Source organism: Oryctolagus cuniculus, chromosome X, assembly GCF_051225735.1.
Source record: "Oryctolagus cuniculus isolate XC-2025 breed Fujian yellow rabbit chromosome X, ASM5122573v1, whole genome shotgun sequence".
NCBI classification, from domain to species: domain Eukaryota; kingdom Metazoa; phylum Chordata; class Mammalia; order Lagomorpha; family Leporidae; genus Oryctolagus; species Oryctolagus cuniculus.
The window spans coordinates 132,585,152-132,595,919 of record NC_142888.1 but is presented as its reverse complement, the minus strand read 5'-3'; the positions used below and the strand labels follow the sequence as shown (position 1 = coordinate 132,595,919).

Sequence of the window (10,768 nt, the reverse complement as noted above, 5' to 3'; positions counted from 1 at the left end):
TGCCAGAGGGGCAGCTGCCACTGTGGGCTTTGGCTTGCCCCCTAGCCCACTGTGGGCGGCCTGTTGGCAGCAGGAATCCTGGGAGTCTGTTGGCACGAAGTCCAAACTGTGTAAGATCACCTCAGTGACCCTTCATCCTGCAGGAGCCCCCTGCAGCGTCAGCAGCCCCGCAGGCCCAGTCTCCCCCTGAACCTCTGCGGCAGAGATGGCGCCACCCCCCACCCCCGCCAGCTCCTCCTGACGCAAGCAGTTTGGGCAGAAAGCCGGGGGTTGGCATCTCTGGAAAACAGCTCCGTCTTTAGGGTTCACTCATCTGCTCCGTCTCTGTAACAGCCCCACAGGTGTTCCAAGGCGACCTCCCAGGAGCAGCTCTTCATGCTCACTGAACACAGGGCCGGAGTCCCGGGGCTGACACAGTGAACTCCAGGGCGAGCCTGGAAAAGGCGGTGGCAGGGCCGGGAGAGCTGACGACACTCTGGTCCGTGCACAGGGCTCCGGGGTTTCCCACGGCCTGGGACTTGCACGAAGGCTGGCCTCCCCAGCTCACGGGCCGTCCGGAGGAGCACACGGGATGGAGCCGGTGCGGAAGAACCACACCTTGAGCTCTGAGTTTGTTATCCTGGGCTTTGGGGAGATGGCTGACCTGCAGATCCTCTTTTTTGGGCTCTTTCTAATCATGCATCTTGTCACCCTGGCAGGGCATGCAGCGATTGTGCTCATCACCCTCATCGACTCTTGCCTCCAGACTCCCATGTATTTCTTCCTTCGAAACCTCTCTGCCATTGAAATCTGCTACACGTTGGTTATTGTCCCCAACATGCTAGCCAATTTCCTGTCCAGGAGCCAGCGGATGCCCTTCCTGGCCTGTGCGCTGCAAATGCACCTCTTCATCGCCCTGGGCGGGGCCGAGTGCTTCCTCCTGGCTGTGATGGCCTATGACCGCTTCGTGGCCATCTGCAACCCCCTGCGCTATGCACTCCTCATCACCAGGGGCCTCTGCCTGCGGATGCTGGCCCTGGCCTGCATCAGCGGCTTTGCCCTCTCGCTCACCCTCACCACACTGATATTCCTGCTGCCCTTCTGTCAGTCCCACGAGATCAACCATTTCTTCTGTGACATCCCCGCTGTGCTCTTCCTGGCCTGCTCGGACACGCGAGCCAACGAGGTCGCCATCTTCGTTGTCTGCATGCTCATCCTCTTGATTCCCTTCGTGCTGATCCTGCTCTCCTATGCGTTCATCATCGCTGCTGTTCTCAAAATCCACTCTGCTGAGGGCAGGAGCAAAGCCTTCTCCACCTGCACGGGCCACCTGCTGGTCTCTCTTCTGCACTACGGCTGTGCCATTTTCATCTACATTCGCCCCAAGTCGTGCTACACCCCAGAGCAGGACAAAATCGTGTCCTTAATCTACACCAACGTGACTCCCATGCTCTACCCTATGATCTACAGTCTGAGGAACAAGGAAGTCAAGGGTGCCCTCAGGAGACTGCTGGAGAGCCACGGCCACTGAGGCCCAGCCCAGGGCGAGCTGGAGGCGAAGGCCGGGCCCACCAGGACCAACGTGGCCTCCTTTCGAGAACGCACTCTCACCTCAGTGCAGACCTAGCGGCCCGGCTCCTCACGTGTGAGGGCGCCTGCATGGTTCTGAGCACACCTGCCACCCACTGGCTCCTGTGCTGAGGTCTGAAACGTGGATGGCATCCCAGGGTCTTCTGAGATGTGGCGGTTCGGAGCATTCATGGCTGCTCCATGGCGCCCTCAGGGACAACCCCACCCATCATCTGGGGCACCGCCTGAGACGTGGGCACCGGCAAGCAGAAGGCCACGAGATGACCCAAACAGGACCCTGAGCCATTGTTACCGGTCTCAGAGGGGAGGGCAGTTGCCAGAGCGAAGTCACATGGGTTCTCTTCCTCAGCTCAGCCTAGAAATAAAAAGCCGGGAAGCGATTTGCGAAGAGGCAGAGACTTTTATTAGAAAATAAATGTTTATTTGATTGGTGAGCGGCAGAGAAAACGTCTGGTCCGAGAGGAGAGCAGGTGGAGTGCCTGAGCGAGACCCTGGCTTTGAGGAAGTGTCCTGGGTTTCTAAGGCATCACTGTCTGTTCACTGGGTCATCCTCTTGGGGGTGCCCATTGGACGGGGGTTTCACATGCGTAAGTTGATTGGCTTGGGGCTCATGGAGACAGCAGAGGTCTGCTGGAGACTTCCCGTCCCCTTAGGGGCTCAACCCCCTCCTCTGCTAGCTCTGGTGAAAGATTGCACCCAACCTGAAGGGGTGATCTGTAGCCTCAAGGTCACACAGAGAGCCAGGGTCTCCTGGAGCCAGTCTGACTGTCCCCAGGGAAATTGCACCCAACCTGAAGGTGTGATTTAAAGCGGCAAGGTCACACACGCGGCACGAAAAGGTATTAGTGGCGTGGGGGGGGGGGTGCCGGTCGGTCCGGAGACAGGCTTTCCAGCCGCAGCCGGCAGCCTGCTTGTGCAGGACATTCTACCTATATCTGAAGGGGTCCACGTGCCCCCGTCCCACTGGACGGCCTCAGCCAGCCACTGCCCCGGCCAGAGAGCCAGCGGGGATAGAAATGCAAAGAGCTCCCAGACCCAGACTAGGTAAAGTGGAGCGGTGGACAGGCAGACCAGCCCAGAAACCGAACTCCTGCCTCACTAAGGGGCGGTCTTCTCTAGCTCACGGAGAGACCCCACAGCAAAGGCAAGCAGCAGCGCCAGCAGCTGCCGCCACAGCGTCCTCGAGGCCCAGGGCCGCCCACTCTGCACCCACCAACCGCTCCCCGCCCTCACTAGGGCGGGTGGGAAGCTGCTCCACTTGTGCTTCCAGGCCCGCTGACTCCTCCTCCCTCTTCCAATTGCACTCAGAGGGCCACTTGCTCCCAACAAGCCCTGCCCCCTGCCCATCCCGGGCCCGGCGGGGTGGGGGAGATGCCCCTCCTCTGTGACCCATGTGCCTCATGACAATACTGGAACGTGTTCTCTGTCTCCCTGACGGCCTAAAGCTCCTCACTCTCACTGCAGCACCTGGCACGTGGCAGGTGTTCAGTAAGTGGCCGTTGGACTGAATCGGGAACTCCCACGTGCTTTAGCAGAGAATTACCGTCGGAGCCCGGTTCTGACGGGAATACAAACACTTAATCCCTTGTCGGGCCAAGGCCTCTGTAATTCAAGGGCAGAGAAGGGACGTCGGGAAAGTGTCTGCTGCACCCACTCCCACCCCACAGGCTGGGCCGAGTGCCGGAGGTCCCTCTGCTTCCCACCGCCGAAGCCCTTAGCAGCAAATATTTCTTGAGTAAAAGAGTGAGCACCTCCTGTGTACCAGGCCCTGGGCTTGGCCCCGGGGATGCGGAGAAAACTCCAGACAAGGTCCCTGCCCTCCAGGAGTGCACAGATCAGCCTGGGCTCTTGGACACTGAAAGAATTCACTTTAACACAATGGTTGCTTCCTACTCATTCATAGGAGGGGGAGAATCACCACTGCCCCCACACTTGGAAGCACCCACGTGCTGTTTATACGGGTCAAGAAGGAGAGAGCCTGAGTGCTTGATGGACCCTTCACCTTGGGCAAATAAACCGACAGCAAGATCACCTCGCTCCAGGCTCTGGGTTTAATCAGCAATACCTTTCCTTGTGGATTGAACCCCCGCAGCATTCCTAGCTGAGGCATGGAAAACATCCATAGTCATCACCTGTTTCGAGCCCTGCCTGCTCCCCTCCACGCACAGCTCCCTCCCCTTTCCTCACCATGCCTAGCTGATGACCCTGCCTTTGGGGCCACCACAGGGGCACTCCCAGAATGGAGTGGTAGATCTTGAAGGAAAGCCACCATGTGGGTCCTGTCTCCTAACTAACAAGAGGCACTTGCTTACTTCATATAGTATTTTCAAAAGCACCCGTAGGATTTTACAGAACATTTAACCATCTTAGGCCTCTGGGCCTTTCTCATTAAGATAACTATCATGTCTAGTAACACAGGATCACTAGACTTTTTAACTTTCAGACATTTCTATCAGTAGCACTTTATATTATCGAAATCTAAAATTTAGCACCACTTCCCATCTTGACAGTACCTCTAATATAATCCAAATAGCCTGATTAGTTGGTGTCTCTACAAGATGAGAAACATATATCCTTTGATATTTCCAGGGCCTCAGCTGGAAATGCCAAAGTCCAAATGCTTTGGAACTTTGACTTTTTTGAATGCCTGTCAAGGATGTCAAGAAGGCTTAAAATATCTGATTGAAATAAGATCCCTTAACATGATGACATACTATAGACCAGATTTGATCATTGTCACAAGGTGATTATTCAAATGTTTTAGAATAAGCATATAGTCAAACAAATCATAACTCTTAATTTAAAAAAAAACTCAGCTGTTTTAAACAATTAGAACCTCACAGAGACATTAAGAGAACCTAATAGATTACTTTAACTCATTGCTGTAACAGAGGATCAGATCCTAATTCTATGTCAAAGAGAAATAGATTAATAATTTTGTATCCAAAATTTCTTTCTTTTATAACCTTCTGTGACTTCCACACACCCTCTTCAACTTACTTGAACCATCCTATCATTTCCATTCCAGTCTAGAGTAAACTAGCCATCAGTGTAAAGTAATTCTTACAGACCACATCCTTTCTTTTTCAAAAAACTCTTTCCTTCTTAGCCTTCCTTAACAAGAAAACTCTTTCCTTCTTAACCTCATTTGCTATACGTTTTGAAATAACCTGTTAAAAATCTCCAAATTAATGCAACATTTTAAAAATAAGGTAACATCAAATTTCAGCCTTAGTTACTCTTAAGCAGCGTTGAACTATCTTCCATAGACAGTTTAAGAAAACCTACTTGTTAGCAAACCGAAATAGTTTTTCTATGGAATATAATGTGTGGAGAGTACCAAAGTTTACATTTAGACGCATTTATCTCATCTGCCTTTACCCAATTTTACATTCAGCAGTTACACCTAGATGATTTAAGATGCTGATGTATTAAAATTAAAATTGCGCTCATCTATAACTAGTACTGATTACCCACTGCTGTTTCATCGAGTACTGATTACCTATCGCTATAGCATCGGAAACCTGTTAAAATAAATTGCAAAATAAGTTCGGCAAGTTACACAGCAATATTTTTAAAGGTAGTGATCTGCCTAGATTCGAAGAGAGAAATTTTTTCAAACTCAGTGTCTAGTTTTTTACCCTAAGAACACCTTAGGCCAATGATATCCTAGTCAACAGGCAGCCACTTGGGACTGACTCTGAAACAAAAGTTCACACAGCTGCCAGACACTTCCCAAAGGTGACCGTGGGCCAGGGGCCGACACACCAAAGACAAGAAGTCCACTGCGGTGGAGGTCAAAAGACCTGATTTTCCTGTCTGGCTTGCTCATGATAAAACAAAAGAGCCATCAAAGGGCAGGATACTTAATTTGTCTCACAGTAAACAGGGAGCTCAGAAGGATGGGCTCTCTACTCCCTTGCTAGTCTTATGGTAAAACTGGAACAGGAGAGGGAGGGGCAAAGACCAGTTGGAGGACAAGGGCTGGAGGGTGAAGGCATGGAGACGGCCACTCGCAAACTTGCGGGAGGGTCATTGATAAGACAGGCAGAGTAGACTTTGGACCAGGCCTGGTTCTAAGATAAAGTTGGAATTCCTAGGTGAGAGGGGGAGTTACAGTGAGCCAAGACAGTGAAGAGTCGGGGCCGCGAACTTAGAGGGAAGGGGTTTCGGCTCAGGCCCTTGACCTCTACTGAAAACTGTAGAGGCCAAAAGGACCTGGGCAGGAGAGCAGGAAGTACACATAGAAGGTTTAGATCGAACGTAGGAAAAGCTTGAATGTATGGGATCTCCTTCCATTTTCCTGATCACTCACAGAAGTGATGAAACTATCAGGGTCGGCATTTGAAGTCTGGAGCCAATTTTAGAGGGACCATATTACATAGAAGGCAATCCAGAGAAGAATCGGACAAAACCTGGGGAGAAAAGAAGCTCCCATGGAGACCTGCAGTGTCATATTGGCAGATATCAGGCGTCCCCGAGATCATGGCCATCAAACTGATAAGACGATATGGGAATGGAGGGTGGGGGTTGTCACCCACCTGCCCGCTGGAGCCCAGGGCTTAGCCCATAGAAAGGAAACAGGAGGTTGAGTCGTCACCCACACCCACTGTTGCCCAGACACAGTGTCCATAGTGACACAAGGCAGTGCCTGGTACCAGGACTTTGAGGCGAGGGAGTAGAACCACAACCCACAGTGGAAGTCGCCATGAGAATTTCCTGTTCCATGTCTTACCTCAGAATTTGAAAGGCCAGTGTGTGGATGGAAATCACAGAGCATTCGGTGGTGTGGAAGGAGTTCCGGGGGTGTGTTTTGTGGCTGGCAGAAATCCAGGACCCCAAGGCAGCTCAGAGATCCCCGAAGGAAGAGCAAAGTCACTGGGGGAGCCTGGATCTGAGTCACGGCACCAATGTAAGGCCGCCACAAAATACACCAAACAGTGGAGTAAGGGAAAGGGTTTATTGGTGGGGAGACCCATCAGACCAGAGGAAAGGGGCTAAGAAGGAAAAGAGGGAGAAGGAGAGCATAAGAGAGAGAGCAAGGGAGAGAGAGAGATCAAGGGACACACACAGAGATTCAGAGATATGTTATTTAGTTCTCTGAGAGGCAGAGTTAGAGAAAGAGAGAGGGAGAGACAGAGAGAAAGGTCTTCCATCTGCTGGTTCACTCCCCAAATGGTAACAATGGCCAGAAGTGTGCTGATCCGAAGCCAGGAATCAGGAGATTCTTCTGGGTCTCCCGGTGAGAATTTCGTGAGATGACACATGGAGAGCGACACATGGCCCAGGGCCCAGCATCCAGGTGCCAAATCAATGGTGATGAGGATTAGACACAGCTTAGTGCGGTACTGGGTGCCTCCATTTTGCCAACCCTCTTCAGGCCACGCCTCCCCCTCAGAACTGGGCAATGTTGCATCCTTAGGTGGAAGCAGGCAGCAAGGGGTCACCATCATGAAGTCCTTGCAGGGGCATTAGGTGGCAATCCCAGGTTGACCAAAGGGAAGCTGAAATGAGAGCTAAATGATTTGTGGTAGCTAATATACAGAGTACAAAAAAAAGAAAACAATTTCATGTATATGAGTCAAATTGACATCTCGGCATTTGATTATTGTTTATAGCCCTTGTCGACAATCCTGCTGAATATCAATCATTCTGCTTTTTACTTGTCGGACTCTTTGTTTAGTACAGCACTGAGCCTGTGATTATAAAGTAAAATAAAAATATGTTTTCCCAGCAATGCCAGCATCCTATACGGGCGCCAGTTTGAGTCCTGGCTGCTCCACTCCCAATCCCTGGGAATGTGCCTGGGAAAGCATCAGAAGATGGCTCAAGTCCTTGGGCCTCTGCACCCAAGTGGGGGACCAGATGAAGCTCTTGGCTCCTGTCTTTGGCCTGGCTCAATCCTGGTCATTGTGTCCATCTGGTGAGTAAACAGGTACATGGAAGACCGACCTCTCTCTCTCTCTCTCTCTCTCTCTCTCTGTGTGTGTGTGTGTTTTTCAAAGAAATAAAAGATTTGATTTATTTCCTTGAGAGGCAGAGTTACAGACAGAGAGAAAGGTATTCCATCTGCTGATTCAATCCCCAAAGGGTAACAATGGCCGGAGCTGGGCTAATCTGAAGCCGGAAACCAGGAGCTTCTTCTGGGTCTCCCAAAAGGGTGCAGGGGCCCAAGCACTTGGGCCATCCTCTACTGCTTTCCCAGAAAATAGCAGAGAGCTGGATCCAAAGAGAAGCAGCAGGGACTCAAACTGCTGGAGGCTTAGCCCACTACACTGCAGTGCCTACCCCCACTAAAATAAATCTTTAAAAAAGATAGAAAAATTTGTTATCACAAATGTTTAAAAAGATAAAACAAAAGGAAGGAAGGAGGTGGGAAGGAGAGAAATATCATTATATTCTTAGAATTGTATCTATGACCTACATGGAATCTATTTTAATAATAAATTAATGAATGAGTAAAATCCATGTGACGAGAGAAAGAGAGAGAGAGAGAGAGAGAGAGAGAGAGAGAGAGAGAGAGAGTCTGGGAGTGATAACCAGAGAAGTATAGTGATGGGACTAGCCGCTGCTTGGTGCTGACAACACCTACCCCACCCACATACTGTCCCTTGAAGCCTGTTGTGGGCACCCGTGTATTTGAGCCTCTCTGTCTCCTCAAGAAAACAGCTCTCACTGCTCACACCCCCAGATCTTCCCCAACTTTCAAAGTTATCTAGGAAACTATTGAGAACTGTTGGCATAGGAGAAAGGCAGATTTTGAAAATGCTATTCTCTCTGTGTTTGTGTAGATACGTGATTTCCATAAGAAAACATTTTCAGGGGTGGGTGTTTGGCACAGCAGTTAAGTTTACTTGGGATGTCCACTTCCCACGTTGGAGTGCCTGGGTTTGAGTCCCAGCTCTGCTCTTCATCCCAACTTCCTGCTAATGCACATCCTGGAAGGCAGCAAGAGATAGCTCAGATGCTTGGGTCCCCGCTACTCCTGTGGGAGACCAGGATGGCGCACCAGGCTCCTGGTTTTGGCCTGCCCCACTCCCGGTTGTTGTAGGCATTTGGAGAGTCAACCAGAGGATGGAAGATCTCTGTCTGTCTCTGTGCTTGTGATTCTCTGCTCCTCAAATAAAATGAAAATAAATGAATTAATATATGAGCTTTTTAAAGTTAAAGACTACTGATTGGTTCTCTTAGCCTGAGAGTCCCCTTGCTTAGAACATGCTGCCCCATCCTCCCCACATCACAGTCTCTCTCTTTCTCTCTCTGTCTCTGCCTCTCTGTCTCTCTGTCTCTCTCTCTATGTCTGTCTCTCTCTCTCAGACACACACACATACAAGCACACACACAGTGACTTGGAGGCAGCGCACACAGGGAAAGTCAGGCCACTCCCAGGTAGTAGGGATAGGCCTGACAGCTCAGGGGCCCCAGAGAGGAGGCATTGAAGATGTGGCATAGATTGGGCTGGTGGTGAGGAGGAGAAGGACACATCCGTGGGGCCGTCTGTGGCAAGTGGCCTCTTAATTCTGCCAGCCACCCCTGGAAGACCACCTGAGCCACTCAGAACAAAGTGGCCTCCCAGCTACCAGACTCTGGTCCTGGCACCTCACAGCTGCCTCGGCGGGGGGTGGGGGTGGGTGGGCTCAGGGCCCTCACAGACCCACAAGGAAGAGAACTAGGCCAGGTCCACCAGCCCTGGTACATGGGCCCAGGCCCTCCTCTGGGGCCATGTAAGACAGTCAGACAGTCTGTGCAGGTCTCAAGACCCTCCCAAAAGAAGGAGGGCCCATGCAGGCCAAATCCTAGGAAAGGAGCCCAGGAATCTTGGCAGAACTGGGGGGTGGCTGCTCTCACCACATAGGTGAGAGATGATGCCCACCTGGCCCAGGTGGCTTAGGGAGGGTGGATCAGACAGACATAAAGGGACCCAAGAATAGATGCAAGGTGAGCTGAGAAGGAGGAAGGCTGTGCAACAGCTCGCCACCAAGCCAGACAACAAAGCAGAGGCACACACTTGGGGAGTTGGGGGAAGCAGACAGGGAGGGTGTTTGGGGCTGTTTGTGTTGGAGGTGCTTACAAGGCAGGTTCCACTTCCAGGAATTCAATCAACCTCAGGCAGAAAATACTGGGGGAAAATTGCATCTGAACACATACCAACTTCTTTTCTTGTCATCATTCACTATTTACATAGCTTTTGCATTGTATGTGTAATAAGTAATTCAAGTGATCTAGAGATGACAGAACGTGTCCAGGAGGAAGTCTGTCGATTACATGCAAATCCTACACCGTTTTATAAAATGGATGTGAGCGTATGTGGATTTTGTTTTTCGTGAGGATCCTGGGACCAACCCGCTGCAGACACTGAGGGACGTCTGTACTGGTTTGAAGCTCAGAAATTAAAGGAAGATGTTGAGTATCTGCTGATTTGTTGATCACCTTTCTTGAATACCTGCACCTTGGTCCTGGTACCCTTTCTTAAGATTTATTTTATTTATTTGAAAGGTAGTGTTACAGAGAGAGAGAGCACGTGCGCGCACGCGCAAGCGAGAGAGCAGGCAGCTGGATAGGATGTGGAGCAGCTGGGACTCGAACCCGTAACCATATGGTATGCAGGCACTGCAGACCGTGGCCCAGCCCACTATGCCACAACACCGACTCCAGTCCTGTGACCTCCTAAGCCTACACTACAGATTACGCTTGACCTGTCTTCAACTATATCTAACACGTTCTGAACAGACAGGTCTTCTCTGGTTCAGAAACACAAAGGCTTGACCGGCCATCCTGTCGAAGCTGGGACTGGAGCCAGGGAAGAGCACGGAACCTTACTGGCTGAGCGCACCAGGCACTCCCCACCCCCATTCTTTGTGTTCCGGTATGCAGGTGTTTGTCTGTGAGTACTTGGAAGAGCCAGAAGAAAAAAAATAGCTCAGACTGTAATACTGGTGACTGCTGATGAAGCCAACTATCAGTTGTCCTCTGGAGGAATAATTCTCATGTTAAGACATGCGTTGTGGGTACAATTTAGAAAATGCTTCTGTTTGAAACAGCTCGAAGCCACAGAGACAGAGAGCACTGCGCTGTGTGGGACTGGCCCCGAGATGTCTAGCCTCGGCCCCAAGGCTCAGTGACATCGGGGACTTCATCATAGCACAGTCCTCTTCATGGCATCAAGAAAAGGTGCCAATTAGAAGAACTTTGAGAGGAA

General features: G+C 50.9%; 1 protein-coding gene across 1 annotated transcript; it reads left to right on the top strand.

The window, feature by feature from the left end:
* Positions 1-377: 377 nt before the first annotated feature.
* LOC138847487 (olfactory receptor 10V1-like) lies at positions 378-1,649 on the top strand. The gene has a single exon (XM_070066374.2). The coding sequence runs from the start codon at positions 572-574 to the stop codon at positions 1,508-1,510; it is 939 nt and encodes a 312-aa protein (XP_069922475.1). The 5' UTR covers positions 378-571; the 3' UTR covers positions 1,511-1,649.
* The last annotated feature ends 9,119 nt before the right edge of the window (positions 1,650-10,768 follow it).

Coding starts and splice junctions, on each gene's coding strand:
- LOC138847487 (XM_070066374.2), top strand. CDS start 572: ATGGAGCCGGTGCGGAAGAACCACACCTTGAGCTCTGAGTTTGTTATC.